Genomic DNA, 25316 nt, shown 5'->3' on the forward strand with positions numbered 1-25316 from the left:
CCAAAGACCAGAACTGCACATTAACAATTAAAGACCTGGATGTGAACAGCAGTGCAGTGTACTTCTGTGCTGCTAGTTACCACAGTGCTACATCTCACTGCTCCTCAATACAAAAACCTCCTCATCACAGCTCTTGGCCTCCTGCACCTGTTTGTCTTCTCCAGTCTATCAATATCTGGATCTTTATACTGAACCATTGTTGTCATGTCAGAAGAGGAGGACGCACAATGACACCACCCACATAAAGACTGGGGAGGGTTTAGTTCAGAAAGAAGCTTGGAAACATTACAACTGCTTCATTCGTTGCAGCAACACAACTACTATTGTATTAAACACAAAATGATCGTATTATTCCTTTACATTAGTTTTAACTCTGTCCTGGTTTCAGGTAAAGTCATCAACATTTTATTTTATTTTACATCCTTAATATTATTATTTTTTCATTTCAGCTGCTGTCATTTTGTGTTATCTGTGACTTTTTTATCTTTAATTTTCCAACAGGTTCCTCTTTCAGTGACAAAGTCCAACAGACTCCAACTGAAATGTACTACAACCCCGGAGAAAAAGTCAAAATCAACTGCTCACACAGTATAGACAACTATAATAATATCCTCTGGTACAAACAATCAAAGAACAAACAGATGACGTTCCTGGGATACATGAATATAATTTATGAAAACCCTGAGCCTGGAGTGAATGTGACGATGACCGGGAGTGCAAATAAAGGCCAGACCTGCACATTAACAACTGAACAACTCCAACTGAACAGCAGTGCAGTGTACTTCTGTGCTGCTAGTTACCACAGTGCTACATGTCTCTGCTCCTCAATACAAAAACTTGTGGTAGCTACCACGATGACTAGAATAAGAAGCTGAACATATGTTAAAACTCCACCCACCTGGTGGTTTGTTGATAGGAGGCTTTAGTGAAAGAGGAGGATGGAAATGATCAGTAAAGCTGCAGATGCTCTGAGAATCTCTTCCATATTAACTTACTACACAGCACAATAAACAGTATGAACATCATTGTACTAACCGTTGCTTTCAACACTGTGCTGGTATCAGGTAAACATTTATCAACACTTCATTTAATTACATTTGTGAATTTGCCTCTTTCTCATTAAATACCAGTTGTTTTCTTTTGCTGTCTTTTTAACAGGTTCCTCTCTCAGTAACCAAGTCCACCAGACTCCTGCTGATATTTACAGCAAACCAGAAGAAACAGCCAAGATCCACTGTTCTCACAGTATTGAAAACTATGACCAAATCCTTTGGTACAAGCAGACAAAAGGACAAATGCAGTTTTTGGGATACATGAGTTATGACAGTGGTTTTCCAGAGAAAGGGTTCAATGTGGAGATGGAAGGGGATGCAAATAAAGACCAGAACTGCACATTAACAACTAAAAGGCTCATGTGGAGCAGTGCAGTGTACTTCTGTGCTGCTAGTAACCACAGTGAAACACATGAGCCCTTCTCAATACAAAAACCTCCTGTGGTGGAAGAGATGCAATGTAAACTTTTTGAGACAGGTGCCAGTGGTTCCAACGGAGGCAAGTCATTCAAGGAGGATGTTGTGTGAGATGCCGTCAAAGGTTGCACTTTAAAGTCTAAACTTAGCTGCCATGAGGACGTTGTTAGTGAATTTCATGTAAGACGTTTTTGTGCTGGGGAATGGGCAAAAATCACACTGAAACTGTTCAAACATATTGGAAGTACTTCAATAGTCATAGATCTGAGTTGCATCAATTGTTTCTGAGTATTTTTGATAGAAATTGCAATTTTGAGATGGGACAGACGTTATTTAGGTTATAGAGGTCACACCAGGGGTTTTTAAGTATGGGGGTAATTGCAGCAGTTCTGAGAGATGATCAAACATGGCCAGACACTGTATAATGTTGGTTAATACAGAACAAAGAAGGGAGGCAGGCATATTGCACCACTGTAATTAACCTAAAACTTACATTGGTTCAAACAATTGTGGAGAAATATTTTAGGATTTTAACAGGTTTTGTGTTTTCCAGCTTCCTTTCACTAGATGGCAGTATATCTATACTGACCCACTGGCATGTAGAGGAAGCAGATTGGTTTTAAAGTTCAGAAAAAAAAAGACACACCCATCTTAAAAAGGTTGTGCTTCTCTGAGTGGAGGGCTTCCTCAAATGAGGAGGTAGAAATGCAGCATATTATCAGAGACTGATGAAAACTCAACTAGAATGACCTCAAGTTCAGTCAGAAAACACAACATCATGATCATCTTCTCCTGCATAGCCTTCAATATCATACTTGTCTCAGGTAATAAAGTCTTAGTTATTCTTTTAAAACATGCACTTACTGTCATTTTGCAGAGAGTCATGTATCTTAATTAAAATACAGAAATTGAAAATGTGTCCATGAGCACTCAGATAATCAAAAATAGTACTTTCATGTGGTCAAAGAATTAATTATTTTCACCTAGAAAATTTACATAGGTTATCATCTTAGACAAACACAGAGCAAACTGTGTGACAATAGTCACCCTCATTCTCACTTAATGTGACTTTTTTAAATTTTTTTACAGGTTCGTCTCTCAATGATCAAGTCCACCAGACTCCTGCTGACATTTACAAAGAACCCAGAGAAGAAGCTAAAATCTCCTGTTCTCACAGTATTGCTAACTATTTTCAAATATTGTGGTACAAGCAGACAGAAGAAGAAATGCAGATGTTAGGAAATATGTATTATGAGAATCCAACTGTGGAGAATGTAGGACTTCATGTGGAAATTGCAGGAGGTGCATCTAAAGACCAGAACTGCACATTAACAATTAAAGGGCTCAGTCTGAACAGCAGTGCAGTGTACTTCTGTGCTGCTAGTAACCACAGTGCTACATATCACTGCTCCTCAATACAAAAACTTCCTCATTACACAGTTTTTATCTCTGTATTACAGCTCACAGCCTCCTGCACCTGGAATAAACCAGCGTTGGTCTTCCATCTCACAGAAGTCAGATGTTATAATGGAAGGTTCCTCATGTGTAGCAATGCAAACTTTAACCATTTAGAAAGAGTAGCCTCTGATATTCAACATCACTTCAACATAATCCATGTGATGACTCACTATGTCACATATATGTAACCGTTTTATATATCATCAAAATGAAAGAATACTCACAAACCTGCATATTCATATGTAGAAGCAACCATACGTTTAATTGACCAATCACAAGTGTTAGCTGCATGCAGGTAAACAGTGCATGAAGAGAAAGATTTAGAACATCAAGCTAACTAACATGTGAGATTTTAACATGATGGCTCCGCTACACACTTCATCTCACAGCTTCAATCAGAATACTGTCTTTTGGATGTTCTTCACATCAGATTAGAACTGATCCAAAGGTGGAAACCAGTGGTCAGGGAAGCCGTCAAGCTTTCAGATGGGTGTTTCAACTTTCAGGATCTACTCAACCCTACCACGAGGCACTCTAAGAACAAGGCAGAAACTGAGGACTCAGACAAAGTCTCGTCCATATCTTTGGCAGAGGTCACTGATGTAGTTAAGAAGCAGGACACAGAGGCCATTGTTACAAGCCCTGTATGACTAAAATGAGAGCTGTGTGTGTATCATCAACATAAAGTCCAGCTTCCTTTCACTAGATGGCAGTATATCTTTACTGACCCAGGTGTGTGTGGTGGAAGCTGATTGGATTTTAAGTTTAGAAAAAGAGGAAGACACAACCCATCTTAAAATGATTGCGTCCCCAAGGGGAGGGTTTCCTTAGGGTTTCCTTAGATGAGGAAGTAGAAATGCAGCATATTATCATAGACTGTGATGAAAACTCAACTAGACTGATCTTAAAGTCAGTCAGAAAAGACAACATCATGATTGTCTTCTTCTGTATAGCCTTCAGAGTTATACTGGTCTCAGGTAACCATTTTATTTAATGTTTTTAATTCATGTACTTATTGTCATTTTGCAGATAATCATGCAATTTAAATAAATTCTGGAATTATGTAAATTTAAATGTGTCCATGAGCAGCCAGACAATGAAGTTAGTTATTTTCATGTGATCAGAGAATTAATTATTTCTACTCAGATCATTTACATACATTATCACTCTATCAGAAAACTAGAGAATATGTTGTGTGACAGTAATTTGCTCTCATTCTCGCTTAATGTGCATTTTTCAACAGGTTCGTCTCTCAGTGATGATGTCCACCAGACTCCTGCTGACATTTACAAAGACTCCACAGAAGGAGAAGCTAAAATCTACTGTTCTCACAGTATTGATAACTATAACCAAATCCTGTGGTACAAGCAGACAGAGGGACAAATGCAGTTGTTGGGATACATCTATAATGAGAATCCAACCCTAGAGACTAGATTTAATGTGGAGATAGAAGGGAGTGGAAAAAAAGACAAGAACTGCACATTAACAATTAAAAGGCTCATGCTGAACAGCAGTGCAGTGTACTTCTGTGCTGCTCGCTACCACAGTGCTACATATCACAACTCCTCAATACAAAAACCTCCTCATCACTGACGTTCACAGCTCACAGCTCCTTGCACCTGTATCATTTCCTTTGATAATGTGGAAGCACGTCTCTAATTAGACCTTCATTCTGAGTCAGGGGCTTAAAGTAGAGGAAGATGACGAAAGGGAAGAGATGACGCCACCATCTACAGAGCACACGTTCACGTAGCTGATAGGAGGGTAAAGAGGAGGCTGGAAATAATCAGAGGAGCTGCTGATACTCTGAGAATCTCTTCAGTAGTAACAGTGAACTTATTACACAGCACAACAGACAGGATGAAACTCATTTTACTAACCACTGTTCTCAACATTGTCCTGGTCTCAGGTAATCCACCAGAACGTTATGAACTGCTTGCAACTAATAATATTATATCTGATGACATTGCTGACTTTGCCTCAGTCTCAATTATTTTTTTGTCATTTCCTCAACAGGTTCCTCTCTCAGTGACCAAGTCCACCAGACTCCAACTAATATTTACATCGAACCAGAAGAGACAGCCAAGATCTACTGTTCTCACAGTATTCAGAGCTATTACCAAATCCTGTGGTACAAGCAGACAAAAGGACAAATGCAGTTTTTGGGATACATGAGTTATGACAATGGTTTTCCAGAGAAAGGGTTCAATGTGGAGATGGAAGGGAATGCAAATAAAGACCAGAACTGCACATTAACAATTAAAGACCTGGATGTGAACAGCAGTACAGTGTACTTCTGTGCTGCTAGTTACCACAGTGCTACATCTCACTGCTCCTCAATACAAAAACCTCCTCATCACAGCTCTTGGCCTCCTGCACCTGTTTGTCTTCTCCAGTCTATCAATATCTGGATCTTTATACTGAACCATTGTTGTCATGTCACAAGAGGAGGACGCACAATGACACCACCCACGTAAAGACTGGGGAGGGTTTAGTTCAGAAAGAAGCTTGGAAACATTACAACTGCTTCATTCGTTGCAGCAACACAATTACTATTGTATTAAACACAAAATGATCGTATTATTCCTTTACATTAGTTTTACCCCGGCTTGGTTTCAGGTAAAGTCATCAACATTTTATTTTATTTTACATCCTTAATATTATTATTTTTTCATTTCAGCTGTTGTCATTTTGTGTTATCTGTGATTTTTTTATCTTTAATTTTCCAACAGGTTCCTCTTTCAGTGATAACGTCCATCAGACTCCAGCTGACATGTATAAAAGTCCTGGAGGAGAAGCTAAAATCAACTGTTCACACAGTATAAACAGCTACAATAGAATCCTCTGGTACAAACAGTCAAAAGGACAAATGCAGTTCCTGGGATACATGTTTCTAGGCAAAGGAAACTCAGAGAATGAAACCGTTGTGAAGATAGACGGGGGTGCAGATAAAGACCAGAACTGCACATTAACAATTAAAGACCTGGATGTGAACAGCAGTGCAGTGTACTTCTGTACTGCTAGTTACCACAGTGCAACAAACCACTGCTCCTCAATACAAAAACCTCCTCATCACACACTCACATGCACCTGCACTCTAACCAGTCTGAAGCTTTTTACTGACTACAATCAGGGATCAAAATGGGAGGTCCTTATGTTTGTCACCCCACACCTTCTCAGTTATAGGTAGCAGTGTCAGCATCTCATTGCAGGCTGTCACCATGACGGCTCAAATACTCAAGAACTGCACATTAACAATTAAAGGACTCATAATGAACAGCAGTGCAGTGTACTTCTGTGTAAACTACTTAAGAGAGGTACCGGTGATGCCAACGGGGACAAGCCCCAAGTGTTTTTGATAGAAATGGAAAAGTTGAGATGGGTTGGGGTAACTGTAGCAGTTTTGAGAGATGATGCAACATGGCCAGACATCAGGGGGGAATGTTTAATGTTGGTTACTAGAGGACAAAGAAGGGAGGCAGGAATAAAGTATCACTGTAATCATCCTAAAATTTACTATAGTTTAAATAAATTAGTGTAGAAATATTTTAGGATTTTAACAGGTTTTGTGTTTTCCAGCTTCCTTTCACTAGATGGCACTACATCTTCACTGGCCCAGTGCTGTGTAGTGGAAGTTCATTGGTTTTAAAGTTCAGAAAAAGGAGGAAGCACAAACACACAACCCATCTTAAAAAGGTTGTGTTTCCCTGAGGGGAGGGTTTCCTCAGAGGAGGAGGTAGAAATGCAGCATATTATCACAGACTGATGAAAACTCAACCAGACTGATCTTAAATTCAGTCAGAAAACTCAACATCATGATCATCTTCTTCTGCATAGCCTTCAATGTTATACTGGTCTCAGGTAATAAAGCCTCACGTGTTCATTTAAATAATGCATTCATTGTTATTTTACAGTCATGTAGCTTGGTTTATTTGCATACTATTTGATCTAAAATATTACTTCTACCTCTAAAGAAATTTAAAAGGCGTCTATAAGCAGACAGAGATTCAAGAAAAGAACTTTCATATTGTCAAAGAATTGATTATTTCAATCCAGATCATTTACTTACGTTATCATCTCATGGTTTTTGTTTATATCTTTTTCAACAGGTTCCTCTCTCAGTAACAAAGTCCAACAGACTCCAACTAAAATGTACTACAACCCCGGAGAAAAAGTCAAAATCAACTGCTCACACAGTATAGACAACTATAATAATATCCTCTGGTACAAACAATCAAAGAACAAACAGATGATTTTCCTGGGATACATGAATATAATTTATGAAAACCCTGAGCCTGGAGTGAATGTGACGATGACCAGGAGTGCAAATAAAGGCCAGACCTGCACATTAACAACTGAACAACTCCAACTGAACAGCAGTGCTGTGTACTTCTGTGCTGCTAGTCACCACAGTGCTACATGTCTCTGCTCCTCAATACAAAAACTTGTGGTAGCTACCACGATGACTAGAATAAGAAACTGAACATATGTTAAAACTCCTCCCATCTGGTGGTTTGTTGATAAGAGGCTTTAGTGAAAGAGGAAGTTGGAAATGATCAGTATAGCTGCAGATGCTCTGAGAATCTCTTCCATATTAACTTACTACACAGCACAATAAACAGTATGAACATCATTGTACTAACCGTTGCTTTCAACACTGTGCTGGTGTCAGGTAAACATTTATCAACACTTCATTTAATTACATTTGTGAATTTGCCTCTTTCTCATTAAATACCAGTTGTTTTCTTTTGCTGTCTTTTTAACAGGTTCCTCTCCCAGTGACCAAGTCCACCAGACTCCAGCTGATATTTACAGCAAACCAGAAGAAACAGCCAAGATCTACTGTTCTCACAGTATTGAAAACTATGACCAAATCATGTGGTACAAGCAGACAAAAGGACAAATGCAGTTTTTGGGATACATGAGTTATGACAGTGGTTTTCCAGAGAAAGGGTTCAATGTGGAGATGGAAGGGGATGCAAATAAAGACCAGAACTGCACATTAACAATTAAAAGGCTCATGTGGAGCAGTGCAGTGTACTTCTGTGCTGCTAGTAACCACAGTGAAACACATGAGCCCTTCTCAATACAAAAACCTCCTGTGGTGGAAGAGATGCAATGTAAACTTTTTGAGACAGGTGCCAGTGGTTCCAACGGTGGCAAGTCATTCAAGGAGGATGTTGTGTGAGATGCCGTCAAAGGTTGCACTTTAAAGTCTACACTTAGCTGCCATGAGGACGTTGTTAGTGAATTTCATGTAAGACGTTTTTGTGCTGGGGAATGGGCGAAAATCACACTGAAACTGTTCAAACATATTGGAAGTACTTCAATAGTCATAGACCTGAGTTGCATCAATTGTTTCTGAGTATTTTTGATAGAAATTGCAATTTTGAGATGGGACAGAAGTTATTTAGGTTATAGAGGTTACACCAGGGGTTTTTAAGTATGGGGGTAATTACAGCAGTTCTGAGAGATGATCAAACATGGCCAGACACTGTATAATGTTGGTTAATAGAGAACAAAGAAGGGAGGCAGGCATATTGCACCACTGTAATTAACCTAAAACTTACATTGGTTCAAACAATTGTGGAGAAATATTTTAGGATTTTAACAGGTTTTGTGTTTTCCAGCTTCCTTTCACTAGATGGCAGTATATCTATACTGACCCACTGGCATGTAGAGGAAGCAGATTGGTTTTAAAGTTCAGAAAAAAACACAAAGACACACCCATCTTAAAAAGGTTGTGCTTCTCTGAGGGGAGGGTTCTCAAATGAGGAGGTAGAAATGCAGCATATTATCAGAGACTGTGATGAAAACTCAACTAGAATGACCTCAAGTTCAGTCAGAAAACACAACATCATGATCATCTTCTCCTGCATAGCCTTCAATATCATACTTGTCTCAGGTAATAAAGTCTTAGTTATTCTTTTAAAACATGCACTTACTGTCATTTTGCAGAGAGTCATGTATCTTAATTAAAATACAGAAATTGAAAATGTGTCCATGAGCACTCAGATAATCAAAAATAGTACTTTCATGTGGTCAAAGAATTAATTATTTTCACCTAGAAAATTTACATAGGTTATCATCTTAGACAAACACAGAGCAAACTGTGTGACAATAGTCACCCTCATTCTCACTTAATGTGACTTTTTTAAATTTTTTTACAGGTTCATCTTTCAATGATCAAGTCCACCAGACTCCTGCTGACATTTACAAGGAACCCAGAGAAGAAGCTAAAATCTCCTGTTCTCACAGTATTGCTAACTATTTTCAAATATTGTGGTACAAGCAGACAGAAGAAGAAATGCAGATGTTAGGAAATATGTATTATGAGAATCCAACTGTGGAGAATGTAGGATTTCATGTGGAAATTGCAGGAGGTGCATCTAAAGACCAGAACTGCACATTAACAATTAAAGGGCTCGTGCTGAACAGCAGTGCAGTGTACTTCTGTGCTGCTAGTAACCACAGTGCTACATATCACTGCTCCTCTGTACAAAAACTTCCTCATTACACAGTTTTTATCTCTGTATTACAGCTCACAGCCTCCTGCACCTGGAATAAACCAGCGTTGGTCTTCCATCTCACAGAAGTCAGATGTTATAATGGAAGGTTCCTCATGTGTAGCAATGCAAACTTTAACCATTTAGAAAGAGTAGTCTCTGATATTCAACATCACTTCAACATAATCCATGTGATGACTCACTATGTCACATATATGTAACCTTTTTATACATCATCAAAATGAAAGAATACTCACAAACCTGCATATTCATATATAGAAGCAACCATACGTTTAATTGACCAATCACAAGTGTTAGCTGCATGCAGGTAAACAGTGCATGAAGAGAAAAAGATTTAGAACATCAAGCTAACTAACATGTGAGATTTTAACATGATGGCTCCGCTACACACTTCATCTCACAGCTTCAATCAGAACACTGTCTTTTGGATGTTCTTCACATCAGATTAGAATTGATGTAAAGGTGGACACCAGTGGTCAGGGAAGCCGTCAAGCTTTCAGATGGGTGTTTCAACTTTCAGGATCTACTCAACCCTACCACGAGGCACTCTAAGAACAAGGCAGAAACTGAGGACTCAGACAAAGTCTCGTCCATATCTTTGGCAGAGGTCACTGATGTAGTTAAGAAGCAGGACACAGAGGCCATTGTTACAAGCCCTGTATGACTAAAATGAGAGCTGTGTGTGTATCATCAACATAAAGTCCAGCACATTTCCAGTGGGTGTTGGACTCCACCAAGGCTGTCCCTTGTCCCTGGTTCAGGGTATTATTCATGGACAGGATCTCAAGGCACAGCTGGGGTGAGAACAGTGTCCAGTATGGGAACGTCAGAATCACGTTCCTAAATTTTGCAGATGACGTGGTTCTGTTGGCTCCGTTTGACCCTGACGTCCAGTTTGCACTGGGACAGTTTGCAGCCGAGTGTGAAGTGGTTGAGATGAGGGTCAGCACCTCCAAGTCGCCTTAGGATTCTCTGGGACGGACTGGAATGTGCTGCTGGGATGAGGGACATTTGTAGTTCCATAATTGACCTGTTGCCACCACAACCCGACCTCAGATAAGTAGATGAAAATTAATGAATGAATAAATATAAATTACACTGTAATCATTCTAAAATTTACCGTGGTTAAAAAGAAAATAAAAATAGTGAAGAAAGATTTTCGGATTTTAATAAGTTTTGTGTTTTCCAGCTTCCTTTCACTAGATGGCAGTATATCTATACTGACCCACTGGCATGTAGAGGAAGCAGATTGGATTTTAAGTTTAGAAAAAGAGGAAGACACAACTCATCTTAAAATGATTGTGTCCCCAAGGGGAGGGTTTCCTTAGGGTTTCCTTAGATGAGGAAGTAGAAATGCAGCATATTATCATAGACTGTGATGAAAACTCAACTAGACTGATCTTAAAGTCAGTCAGAAAAGACAACATCATGATTGTCTTCTTCTGTATAGCCTTCAGAGTTATACTGGTCTCAGGTAACCATTTTATTTAATGTTTTTTAATTCATGTACTTACTGTCATTTTGCAGATGATCATGCAATTTAAATACATTCTGGGATTATGTAAATTTAAATGTGTCCATGAGCAGCCAGACAATGAAGTTAGTTATTTTCATGTGATCAGAGAATTAATTATTTCTACTCAGATCATTTACATACATTATCACTCTACTGTCACACAACATACTCTCTAGTTTTCTGATAATTTGCTCTCATTCTCGCTTAATGTGCATTTTTCAACAGGTTCTTCTCTCAGTGATGATGTCCACCAGACTCCTGCTGACATTTACAAAGACTCCACAGAAGGAGAAGCTAAAATCTACTGCTCTCACAGTATTAATAGCTATAACCTAATCCTGTGGTACAAGCAGACAGAGGGACAAATGCAGTTGTTGGGATACATTTATAATGACAATCCAACCCTAGAGACTAGATTTAATGTGGAGATAGAAGGGAGTGGAAAAAAAGACAAGAACTGCACATTAACAATTAAAGGACTCATGCTGAACAGCAGTGCAGTGTACTTCTGTGCTGCTAGATACCACAGTGCTACATATCACTGCTCCTCAATACAAAAACCTCCTCATCACTGATGTTCATCTCCTACAGCTCACAGCTCCTCGCACCTGTATCATTTCCTTTGATAACATGGAAGCACGTCTCTAATTAGACCTTCATTCTGAGTCAGGTGCTTATAGTAGAGGAAGATGATGAAAGGGAAGAAATGACGCCACCCATCTACAGAGCACACGTTCACGTAGCTGATAGGAGGGTAAAGAGGAGCCACTGATACTCTCTTCAGTAGTAACAGTGAACTTATTACACAGCACAACAGACAGCATGAAACTCGTTTTACTAACCACTGTTCTCAACATTGTCCTGGTCTCAGGTAATCCACCAGAACGTTATGAACTGTTTGCAACTAATAATATTTTATCTGATGACATTGCTGACTTTGCCTCAGTCTCAATTATTTTTTTGTCATTTCCTCAACAGGTTCCTCTCTCAGTGACCAAGTCCACCAGACTCCTGCTGATATTTACAGCAAACCAGAAGAAACAGCCAAGATCCACTGTTCTCACAGTATTGAAAACTATGACCAAATCCTTTGGTACAAGCAGACAAAAGGACAAATGCAGTTTTTGGGATACATGAGTTATGACAATGGTTTTCCAGAGAAAGGGTTCAATGTAGAGATGGAAGGGGATGCAAATAAAGACCAGAACTGCACATTAACAATTAAAAGGCTCATGTGGAGCAGTGCAGTGTACTTCTGTGCTGCTAGTAACCACAGTGAAACACATGAGCCCTTCTCAATACAAAAACCTCCTGTGGTGGAAGAGATGCAATGTAAACTTTTTGAGACAGGTGCCAGTGGTTCCAACGGAGGCAAGTCATTCAAGGAGGATGTTGTGTGAGATGCCGTCAAAGGTTGCAGTTTAAAGTCTAGACTTAGCTGCCATGAGGACGTTGTTAGTGAATTTCATGTAAGACGTTTTTGTGCTGGGGAATGGGCGAAAATCACACTGAAACTGTTTAAACATATTGGAAGTACTTCAATAGTCATAGATCTGAGTTGCATCAATTGTTTCTGAGTATTTTTGATAGAAATTGCAATTTTGAGATGGGACAGAAGTTATTTAGGTTATAGAGGTCACACCAGGGGTTTTTAAGTATGGGGGTAATTACAGCAGTTCTGAGAGATGATCAAACATGGCCAGACATCGGGGAGAACTGTATAATGTTGGTTAATAGAGAACAAAGAAGGGAGGCAGGCATATTGCACCACTGTAATTAACCTAAAACTTACATTGGTTGTAAGAAATTGTGGAGAAATATTTTAGGATTTTAACAGGTTTTGTGTTTTCCAGCTTCCTTTCACTAGATGGCAGTATATCTATACTGACCCACTGGCATGTAGAGGAAGCAGATTGGTTTTAAAGTTCAGAAAAAAAAAGTTGAGAAAGGGTTTAAACACAAAGACACATCCATCTTAAAAAGGTTGTGCTTCTCTGAGGGGAGGGTTTCCTCAAATGAGGAGGTAGAAATGCAGCATATTATCAGAGACTGATGAAAACTCAACTAGAATGACCTCAAATTCAGTCAGAAAACACAACATCATGATCATCTTCTCCTGCATAGCCTTCAATATCATACTTGTCTCAGGTAATAAAGTCTTAGTTATTCTTTTAAAACATGCACTTACTGTCATTTTGCAGAGCGTCATGTATCTTAATTAAAATACAGAAATTGAAAATGTGTCCATGAGCACTCAGATAATCAAAAATAGTACTTTCATGTGGTCAAAGAATTAATTATTTTCACCTAGAAAATTTGCGTAGGTTATCATATTAGAGAAACAAAGAGCAAACTGTGTGACAATAGTCATCCTCATTCACACTTAATGTGACCTTTTTTTTATTTTTTTACAGGTTCGTCTTTCAATGATCAAGTCCACCAGACTCCTGCTGACATTTACAAAGAACCCAGAGAAGAAGCTAAAATCTACTGCTCTCACAGTATTGATAGCTATAACCAAATCCTGTGGTACAAGCAGACAGAGGGACAACTAGAGTTGTTGGGATACATCTATTATGAGAATCCAACCCCAGAGACTAGATTTAATGTGGAGATAGAAGGGAGTGGAAAAAAAGACCAGAACTGCACATTAACAATTAAAGGACTCAGTCTGAACAGCAGTGCAGTGTACTTCTGTGCTGCTAGATACCACAGTGCTACATATCACTGCTCCTCAATACAAAAACCTCCTCATCACTGATGTTCATCTCCTACAGCTCACAGCTCCTTGCACCTGTATCACTTCCTTTGATAATGTGGAAGCACGTCTCTAATTAGACCTTCATTCTGAGTCAGGTGCTTAAAGTAGAGGAAGATGACGAAAGGGAAGAAATGACGCCACCATCTACAGAGCACACGTTCACGTAGCTGATAGGAGGGTAAAGAGGAGCCACTGATACTCTCTTCAGTAGTAACAGTGAACTTATTACACAGCACAACAGACAGCATGAAACTCATTTTACTAACCACTGCTCTCAACATTGTCCTGGTCTCAGGTAATCCACCAGAACGTTATGAACTGTTTGCAACTAATAATATTATATCTGATGACATTGCTGACTTTGTCCAGTCTCAATTATTTTTTGTCATTTCCTCAACAGGTTCCTCTCTCAGTGACCAAGTTCACCAGACTCCAACTAATATTTACATCGAACCAGAAAAGACAGCCAAGATCTACTGTTCTCACAGTATTCAGAGCTATTACCAAATCCTGTGGTACAAGCAGACAAAAGGACACATGCAGTTATTAGGTTATATGAATGATGACAAGGCTACTCCAGAGAAGGGATTTGATGTGGAGATGGAGGGGGATGCAAATAAAGACAAGAACTGCACATTGACAATTAAAGGGCTCAAGCTGAACAGCAGTGCAGTGTACTTCTGTGCTGCTAGTAACCACAGTGCTACATATCACTGCTCCTCAATACAAAAACCTCATCACACAGTTTTCATTTCTGCATCACAGCTCACAGCCTCCTGCACCTGGAAGAAACAAATGCAGGTCTTCCATCTCACAGAGATCAGATGTTACAATGGAAGGTTCCTCGTGTGTAGCAATGCAACATTTAACCTGTGCACATTTAACCTCGGTAGGTACAAAGAAGTTTTCTTTGACCAGGTTAGGGGGAGTTAAAGGCAGGGGATGTGCAGAGAGAAGAAGGGATGAGAATGGAAGGAATAAGAGGCATCAAGGAGATGAGATGAAGGAAGATTTAGAGACTGATGGTAGTCCACTGATGTTCGGATGAAGGAACCTAGGAAGTGAGACTGAGGGTGGGAGCATATCTCTGGATGCTTTGGCTGTGTCCCCAAAAGGCGTATAATGAGCCAAGTATACTCCTCTGATGTTAGGTTGGTTATAAGAGATAAGATAGTGCTTTATTGATCCCCATTGGGGAAATTCAAATGTTACAGCAGCAGAACGGTGACCAGAAAGAAATTAAAGAATTAAAGAAATTAAATACAACAACATTAAACAGGACAACAAGCAAAAGGATAATGTAACAGTGTAAGTATGCTACATATGGGATCAGAGAGGTCAGAGCTGTGTGCTGTTCACACTGCTGTTGTACGGGATGGATGTAGCTATAGTTGGCTTGAGATGTTGTCTGAGTATTTCAGCGAGGTGGACGGGTATACCTTAGCTGGAAGCGGTTTGCAATGAATGAATGAAATATTACAAAGGGTGGTGTGCCGTGATGGATCACAGGTGGATGGAGAGGAACCTGCTCGAAGGGTTTAGATGCAACAATTTGGGAGATTAACTGTGATCAAAGATTAACTTTGATCATCATGCTGACGTGCAAATGGGAAGTGGAAGGACAAGGAACTCCGGTGATCAGTTTAATCAAGAAACTGATGCCACTGACGTAGATTTTTGAACAAAATGGGCGTAAATGATGAAGCTCCTAAAGGCAACGGCAAAGGCAATGAAAGAAGGGCAGTTGGAGAGACAAGTAAGGCCATGAAGCGGTTCCAACAGGTGTAATATAAAGAAAGTAGAGGAGATAAAGCAGATAATTAACATGATGGCTATGCTACACACTTCATCCTACAGCTTCAATCTGAAAATTGTTGGCTGCTCTTTAAAAAACTTGATCTAGTCAAAACAAATCAATGCAGAAAGATTTTAGGATTTTAACAGGTTTTGTGTTTTCCAGCTTACTTTCACTAGATGGCAGTATATCTATACTGACTCAGGTGTGTAGTGGAAGCTGATTGGATGGAAGTTTATAAAAAGAGGAAGACACAACCCATCTTAAAAAAAAGGTTGTGTTTCCCTGAGGGGAGGGTTTCCTCAGATGAGGAGGTAGAAATGCAGCATATTATCACAGATTGATGAAAACTCAACCAGACGGATCTTGAATTCAGTCAGAAAACACAACATCATGATCATCACCTTCTGCATAGCCTCCAATGTTATACTGGTCTCTGGTAATAAAGTCTTAGTTGTTGTTGTTTTAAACAGTGTATTTACTTTTATTTTGTCAACATCTGTGTAGCTCAATTAAATTCTATGATTGAAAAAATTGAATTGAACATGTGTGCTTGAGCAAACAGAGATTCAAGACAAGTGCTTTCATGTAATTATTTCCACCCAGATCATTTGACTGACTACTGTCAGTTATTCTCACTTAATGTGATTGTTTTCACAGTTTGTTCATATCTTTTTCAACAGGTTCCTCTCTCAGTAACAAAGTCCAGCAGACTCCAGCTGAAGTGTATTACAACGCTGGAGAAAAAGTCAAAATCAACGGTTCACACAGTTCAGATAACTATGATAAAATCTACTGGTACAAACAATCACAGAACAGACAGATGACGTTCCTGGGATACATGAATATTATTTTTGCAGCCCCTGAGCCTGGAGTGGATGTGATGAAGGAAGGGAATGCAAATAATGCCAGACCTGCACATTTACAACTGAAGAACTCCAACTGAACAGCAGTGCTGTGTACCTCTGTGCTGCTAGTGCAACATGTCTCTGCTCCTCAATACAAAAACCTCCCAGTCGCTGTTCCTGATCTCTTTCACTTAAACACATTTGCACCTGCATTACTTCCTTCACATTAGGTGGCAGCACATCTTCACTCAGACTGTTATACTGACCAAGTGGTGTGTAGTGCAAGCTGATTGGTTTCAAAGCTTAGAAAAGGAGGAAGCACAAAGACACAACCCTCCCTCCTCAGATGAGGAGGTAGAAATGCAGCATATTATCATAGACTGTGATGAAAACTCAACAAGATCTAAGACCTTAAATTCAGTCAGAAAACACAACATCATGATCATCTTCTTCTGTATAGCCTTCAATGTCATACTGGTATCAGGTAATAAAGCATTGTGTTCTTTTAAATAGTGTGTTTAGTATTGTTTTGCAGACCAACAAGTTAAAACATGCTCAGAAACATTCGGGAACATCATTGTGGATGTGTTGTGAAACTTTTTTCTGTTTTTCTTAACAGGTTCTTCTCAAGTACAGCAGACTCCAGCTGAAATATACTACAAACCTAGAGCTGGAGGAAAAGTCAGAATCAGCTGTGTACACAGTGTTGAAAGCTACACTCAAATCCTGTGGTACAAACAGTCCAAGGACAATGACATGCAGTTCTTGGGATACATGAATGTAAATGACGGATATCCAGAGGCTGGAGTCGGTGTGACGATGGAAGGGAGCGCAATGAAAGACCAGACCTGCACTCTAATAATTGAACAAGTGAACAGTGCAGTGTACTTCTGTGCTGCTAGTCACCACAGTGAAACACATGAACCCTTCGCAATACAAAAACCTCCCAACAACAGATTCACAGCTACTTGCACCTGTATTATCTCTTACAGCCAACGTTGGTCTTCTGTGCCATCTAAATCAGATATTATAATGGGAGCTTCCTCATGTGTAGAAATGCAGCTTATCTTCAGACCTCCACTTAGCCTGCAGTATTTATTTTTCATTTCATCAGAAATTTAATAATAAATCAAATTATAATCCCATATTTAAGTGTTGCCATAGACTGTTCTTCCATAAAGGGATATTCAGAATGCATGAATCATTTCATTTAAAACCCAACATCCCTTGAATTTCAATTACAGCCAAATCATGAATCAATAGATGTTTTAAATTATCAGTAACAATTTGCGAATATATGAATGAAAGAAGAACACCTTAAAGCATAAACCAACAGAGCAGCAGACCAACTCGGGAACATCACGATGGGCTATGCAACTACATTTGTCCATAAGCAACTGATACAACTGAGTGAACATTATCAACCCCAAATCCTGGAAAAGAATTATATCAAGAGGTACTGAATGCTGTTTTAAGCGAGGGTGGTTAAAAGAGGGAAAAACACAATGGCACCACCTGCATTATGAAGGACTCTCTTGGTTTCCTGATGGATGGGTTTACCCACAAGTCCAGGAGCACACCACATACTTCCACATGCACAATTCCACTTCATTCTATTTTTACATATTTATATTATTTTGTGTCCTGTCCATAAGTTTAGATTTTCCTCTGATTTCAGTTAAGAAAAACATTATAGCATTTGTGATTTAGGTTTTGCTGTGGTTTTTCAATATGCATGGCATAGTCTCTTTATTTCAAACTCCAGTTCACACTTTTGTAAAACCTGGAGAAGCAGCTAAAATCCACACTGTTCAAAACTGAAATACAGGCAACTACAACTGCTGGGATATTTAACAGTTAAACACACTTCTGTGTTGCTAGTCAACAAAATACTACATAGAACTCCTCCTCCCATCTGTGATTTCCCGCTCTATTACCCACAGCCCTTTGCATCTGCACCAACTCATTTCAGATTTAAGGGGAGGTTTCTTCTGTGAAGCATCATCACATTAACTTTCCACAAACATTCAGTCAATCTCGGGTGGAAACCTCTCATGTTAACAGGATCACCATGGCAACTCAAGTTCTCACCAGGCTCTTTGTCGCTTCTTTTTGGATTCAAGGTACACTGATGCATATCTTATTTAGTTTTCTAATAAAATTTGTAGATTTAAAGACGACTTTATCCATGCAATAGAAATAGAAAATATTTTCTTCTTCAGTTGTAGTATGAAACTTGTATTTTTACTATTTCTTAAAAATGCTTGCACATTTCGGTTATTAAATCATGAAATTAACCTAAATAGTTTTTTCTCCACTCAGTTCACTGCCAGGATGTAACCCAGTACCCTACAATCAGCTGGAGTTCTATGTCCAAATCTGCAGAGATGAACTGCAGCCACAACAAAGATATAACTCATAACCAGATGTACTGGTACAGGCAGCGTCCAGGGGAGACCATGAGCCTCATCGTCTACACAGTTGTGGGTGGGAAGCCAGACTACGGTGGCGGCAATCAGACCAAATACTCAGCCATCAAAGACAAGAGTGAGAGCGGGTCTCTTACTGTGAAAGACCTGCAGCCTGGAGACAGCGGCGTGTACTTCTGTGCCGTCAGCAAACACAGTGATGTGACAAGTACGAGCAGCTGAACAAAAACTCCTTGCCAGTAGATTGATATTACAAAGGGTTCATCTTATGTCTTTCCAGTAGGTGGCACTAGGACTCAAGAAACACTGCATACATATATGCATTGGATAGAAGAGCAGCGACAGTCAACGCCAAACAGAATCACTCAGCGCTCACTGAGACAGCACATCAACATGCCAACTTTATTCTTCTTATCTTGGCTCATTGGTAATCACTTTAACCATTCACCAATACCGCTTAAATTCTAGTTTCTGCATTGATTATTAATTTGATCTTGTTCCAGGTGTGTGTCTGGGCCTCGAGGTCCGTCAGTCTCCGTCTGAACTCATCAAAAACCCTGGTGGCAAAGTTCAGATTTTCTGCACCCACAACAAAACAGACTACAGGCAGATGCTCTGGTACCAGCGTTTACCCGGAGACACGGCCATGAAGCTCATCGGGTTTGTGTACTTCAAAGATCCCACAATGGAAAACCCATATAATGAGGACTTTAATATCACCGGAGATATGAGTAGGAACACAGCAAAGAACGGTTCTCCAGTTGTTAATCTTAGAGGACAAGAGCAGAGTGCAATTTATTACTGTGCAGCCAGAGAAGCACGATGACAAAAAACCCCTGAGAACTTTACAAAAACTGCACAATCTTTAATCATACGTGGTTTCGAATAAGAAATGGAATAAACTGCTCTGACACACCTGCTTTTGTGGTTGTGTTTTAGTTTGGTGCTTTTATTGTCAATGAAATGCATGAGAAGAAACGCATCCTTTGGGGTGAGATAAAGAGAATATTCATAACCTTGTGAAGCCACTCCTTCATCTACATCACCTGTGCCTCCTCCAAGACTCAGACTCAGATTAGTGAGAAATTTCAACCTTAAATATTCAAATTTAGACTCAGTGTTTCAAATCTTTGCACAATGCTTAGGTTTCTTTTTTGTTTTTTCTTCACAAGTACTGTTTACTCTGTGAAATATCACAGGCTATTAACTTTCCAATGTAAAATCATTAATGAGTCCTACTCTGCTCACAGCAGGTATCTCTCTGGGGATTCAGATCCATCAGTCGCCTTCTTCTCTCATCAGGAAGAAAGGCGATGAAGTTCAGCTAATCTGCACCCACAAACAAACAGACTACAGAATGATGCTCTGGTACCAGCAGTCACCCGGAGACACGGCTCTGAAACTCATCGGATACGTGGATTACAGTACTGTAGTCCACGAGGAATCATACGCAGAGCATTTTAATGTCACTGGAGATTTAAGGGGAAACACAGTCAAGAACGACTCTCTGTTCATAGTGGATCTGAAGGGGTCCAAGCACAGTGCGGTGTCTACTGCAGCACGCTATTCACAATGAGGCAGATCTCCTTTTAACTTAACAAAAACTGAACATTCTCCTTTATCAGCTGTGGGTTTCAGCAAATTCAGCTGCTCTCAGTCATGTGACATCTGCGTCATTTCCTAGTCCCTCTGCAGAACCTTAGTCCCCATCATTGCAATCTCCCTTCTTCTCCTGCAAAGAGCCAAAATGATTCTGCTTCTGATTTGTTGTCTAGGTGAGATCAGCTTTATTCTGGATCTTTCTGTTTGGTTTTATTGTTCAAACAAAGCTGAGTTGCTGTCTGTTTTTGTAGGTTTTTCTCTTGGGGTTCAGGTCCACCAGTCTCCATCTGGTCTCATCAGCAGACCAGGTGAAGTCGCTGAGCTTTGGTGCACTCATGGACAAAGTGACTACAGAGTGATGCTCTGGTACCAGCGCTCTCCCGGAGATACGGCTCTGAAACTCATCGGATACGGCTACGGACAGTTCAACAACGACAGCGTGGAGGAGCCTTTTAAAAGTCATTTCAAATTAACCGGAGATCTGAGCGGGGACAAAATAAAAAAGGGTTTACTTTCTATATATGATCTGAAAGCACTCGAACACACCGCAACATACTTTTGTGCTGCCAGGGAGGCACACTATGTCAAACCTTCAGGTGCTTTTTACAAAAACCTTTCTCTACATCGCCTCTCCTTATCTCACCTCCAATGTAGGTTAAAGGCAGGTAACTCTCCACCACAGAAGGATATTTTGTGGTTTTTCTCATTTGCCAGCATAAGACAGAACAACTAGGTTCCAACATCCTCAAACAAGTACCTTGCTAATTAGCGACATTGTAGCTCGTTGCTATTGATAAAATTTGTTAAATTTGTGAGTCATATCAAAATTTAATAAGGATAGATAAATAAGTTTTAACCTTTGCTACCACTAGATGGCAGACTAAATCGCCCACTAATGAGGACAATGGGTTTAAATGAAGCAGAACAAGCTGCAATAAAACCTAAAACCTTCTGTCCCCATATGAAGACGCAGGGTGTCAGGAGGTTAAATATACAATAAAATCTCGAAACCTACTAAACTGTTAGGAAAGCATACGTTTTAACAACTATAATCAGTCTGTAACCAGTCATTCATCCTCTCTCAAACACCTGCAGCACACATTCTCTCTACATCACTTCCTGTCCCTCCCTCTGGCTAACAAAACCCAGTGCACACTCCAGTTTGTTCTTCACATTCAACATGAAGCCATCTCATCTCATCACGTCCATCATCTCCATGCTCTGGATTAAAGGTATCAATCGTTAATGAGGCTATTTTCCTATTAAATTTGTCAATGAAATTGAATCCAGGCACATATGGGTTAATCCACATTGAACACACATCTCTTTACAGGTGTTTACCTCAACAAACAAGAACAAGTGTTTCAATCTCCACCTGAACTGTTGTCGAAACCAAACAGTGACGTCAGGCTCACATTGACACATGAAATCCAAAACTATGACACCATTCTCTGGTACCAGCGCTCACCAGGAGACACTGCACTGAAGCTCATCGGCTACATGTATTATAAAAATCGTAACATTGAGCCGCTGTTTCAAGAGCACTTCAATTTGAGTGGAGACGGAGAGAACACAGCTCATCTTCACATCCTGAAGCTGAAACACCCCAATGACACTGGAGAATATTTTGGAGCAGCAAGTATGCACAGTAATGAAGGCGTCGACTCACACCTTACAAAAACCTTCAAAGTGATCCGACAGATAACAGCAACCAGACAGGAAACCACTAGTTTTTGTAGCAATGACACGACTGCATGAGACGAGAATAAAGGTTGTTTCTGTCATACAAATAAAGTCATGGGGACTCATTACTTAATCAGCATGTCAACATGTATATTGAGTTATATCACAATAACTGGTGATGGTCTATGAGCCTTCTACATATGTACCTTAACTACACAGAGCTTCCTACACAAGGTCAGTGTGGTTGTTTTCTGTACCCTTTGTGTGGAATATGTTGCAGAATGACTGGAAACTAACCAAGTTCATTTCATTTAAAGCTCTTTTAAATCCAAACTGAGCATGGAAAAAAACAAAATACGTGATATACTGTAATACTGTCAGAATTTGTGATATACATTTTTGGTCATACTACCCAGACCTAATTAAAGCCTCAAATGACTAAATATGGGGTTTTGTCAAAATCATGTGTTGGTAGAACAAACCAACAGCTCTAAAATGAAAACACAGTTGAATCAACAGCTCTCTCAGTTATTTGGAACATATATCATGACAATCACGCTCACGGACGCCGAGAGGACGGTTATATTAGAGTGCATTCGTTTTCACTAGTGTACCTAATGAACTGGAAAAACATGTGATTATTTTTTTTCAAGTCACTCGGTTTCTACACAAATTATTTGACCTAATATAAGAAATAAATACTTTTATCATTTTTCTATCAGAAAAACAGAAAATACAAATTCACACCTGGTGACAAATGATTAATAGAATAGTTAACAATTAAGCAATAAGCTTTACTGATAAGCGCAGCCGATTTGAGTTCTAGTTTACACCAAGTTATATAAAACAAGTGGAGAGGTACAGTCTTCTTGCATTTTAGGTCATGATAACCCACTGCTATAATTTGCATTATTTTTCAAGACTGCATGTGGCTTTCCTGTCATAGATGCTGCACGAAAAGTAGGAAAAACGGGACAAAAATAAGAGATGTCTCCTGTATTAGTATTAGCCATATTTGTGTTTCAGACAAGTGAGAGGTGGGAGAAGCTTGGGCCTCTGAGAAAGTAAAGGGAACACCTAATTACAGAGTCTGCTGAAGATTAGCATTAAAAATGTAAGAGAGAGAACAGCAGGGTCAGTGTGGAACAGATTCAACCGATAGGTGGAGGCAAAGCACCAAGTGAGGTATTAAAGCTTTATCAGGAGGATGTGGTGGTGAATTAAACCAACAAAACTCCCGTTCACTGTTACGCTCAGGGCACATTTCAGCTGATATTGTGATAGACAGATAATGAGAAAACTGAGATCCAGGTTAACTGCAGGGACGACTACTGATGTGCATGGACACGCACAGAGATCAGTGTGAAGAAAAGAAAGGACAACAACAGGAACACTTCTATTCATGAAGTCTTCCACAGTCTCCTGATAACTTCTGCAGTCTGAAGCCCCTCCCTGACTAAAAAAAACAAAAAAAACAAAGGCTTTCTGTATTGAAATGTGTGCATTTGAAGCAGGGTCTCCTTCTCCTACAACAGCACCAACCTGAAGGATGTCTCCAGCAGTGATTGGATTTCTTCTCATCTTTCTTTCAGGTGAATAAAGCAGTTTCCACAGCAACCATATTATTTTCCCCCTCATTGTACCTAAACTGCTTTTAATTTCCACCTTTTTTCCTCCACAGATAAAGCAAGGAGTGTTATATTTGAGCCGTCTCATCCTAAAATAATCAATGAATCAGCCAAGGTTGAAATCCAGTGCAGCCATGATGATAACTCCCTCTATGTAATGCTCTGGTACCAGCAAAAAGACAGAGGCGCATTAAGCTTGATTGGATACAGCTACACCGGCAATGACCCCAACTATGAGACGGAGTTTGAGAAACGGTTCACCATTACAAGGAAAGACAATAAAGCAGGAGCTCTGATAATTCAGAGCGTGACTTTAACAGACTCAGCTGTGTATTTCTGTGCTGGCAGTACACAGTGATGTGGTTTCATGTCAGCCCACTACTAAAAACCCTGTTCCCTTTTATTAAGCCTCCTCCTCGCTGGCAAGAGGCTTTATGTTTGTGAATGTTTAACTACGATTTTTATCTCAGAAAGAACTTTGGTTCCAACATTTATTTGGACTCAAGGATGAATTTAATAGAATTTGCTAGAATTTATAAACTTTTTTTGGTAAACTTGGGCACATTTGTCTGCCAAAAATCACTTGACACAAAAATATACCAATCAGTCACAACATGACCACTGACAGGAGAACTAATTAACCATCTTATGACAATACAATGTTCTTCTGGGAAACTTTTTCTTTTTTTTTTTCTTATATAAAAATATACTTAAAATGCTCTGTTGTTTAAGATTATTAGCTTGACTAAACAGGACCAATCTTGTTTCTCCTTTCTTTTTTAAATATATATATAATTATCAATCGTTTTGATAAATTAGGATTCTACTTTTTTTTTATTATAATGTTCGGCCTTTGGGTGGACAGCAAATGAAGACTTTCATTGTAAAAGGAAAACATGTTGAAACATGTAGAAACGTGTTTCTACACTGTGCACATGACAGTGAACTCTTTTAATCTTGAGTCTAAACAGACACGGATGTAAACTTGACTAGTTTGAGCAGGTATAAAACTGTTAAGCAATAATTATTTTTTCTATTGTCTGTTTTTCCCCAAAAGTAAACGATTGTTTTGACATTAACAGCAGAGTTGTTTGAACAGGACGTTTGGACTGTCTTATCCATTTCAGATAATTCACACTTTACAAGAAATCACATTCCAAAGTTGATGTCAAAATAAAAGAAGAAAAAAAAAAAAAAAGACCTGTCTCTCTACTGCCACGACACTGACTCAATAATAAAACGACTCTTCAGCAATACGAAATCTTCAACCAGGATTCTGAGAACAGCATCCAGCCACTTTAGTAAAGGCCCAAACCAAGAAAAGAAACCAACATCCACAAATAACATAAACAACAGTACAAGCATTTCATTCTTATAATGTTTAAGTGACGCTGTGATATTTGGAGTTTGCCACAATAATAAGAAAACAAAGTAAGTTGGAAACGTCCTTGACATCAGATTTTAGGTTTACAAGCCAATTATCTCACTGACGTCAAACACAAGAGCTGTTAGCTACATGCTAACCATTAGCTTAGCCATGAACACAAACACCACTAGACAAAGTTAGCTCAAACAACAACGTCAAATTCTTACCTTATCT

General features: G+C 39.3%; 1 long non-coding RNA gene and 2 gene segments (V, D, J or C); all 3 read left to right on the plus strand.

Annotated features, from left to right (window-relative positions):
* Window positions 1-324: 324 nt before the first annotated feature.
* LOC125023348 overlaps window positions 325-25316 on the plus strand; it is a 47615-nt gene continuing 22623 nt past the window's right edge. The window contains 3 exon segments of the C gene segment in view: window positions 325-388; window positions 5660-5950; window positions 14782-14792. Of these exon segments, the coding sequence occupies window positions 340-388; window positions 5660-5950; window positions 14782-14792 (351 nt within the window).
* Window positions 12993-13512, plus strand: LOC125023365. The gene is made up of 2 exons (XR_007114583.1): window positions 12993-13118; window positions 13385-13512. It is a non-coding gene; the product is annotated as an uncharacterized LOC125023365 (long non-coding RNA).
* Window positions 18391-19028, plus strand: LOC125023358. The segment is given in 2 exon segments: window positions 18391-18497; window positions 18697-19028. Coding segments are annotated over 2 exon segments (381 nt in total).

The sequence above is a fragment of the Mugil cephalus genome, chromosome 17 (genome assembly GCF_022458985.1).
Source record: "Mugil cephalus isolate CIBA_MC_2020 chromosome 17, CIBA_Mcephalus_1.1, whole genome shotgun sequence".
Classification (NCBI taxonomy): Eukaryota; Metazoa; Chordata; class Actinopteri; order Mugiliformes; family Mugilidae; genus Mugil; species Mugil cephalus.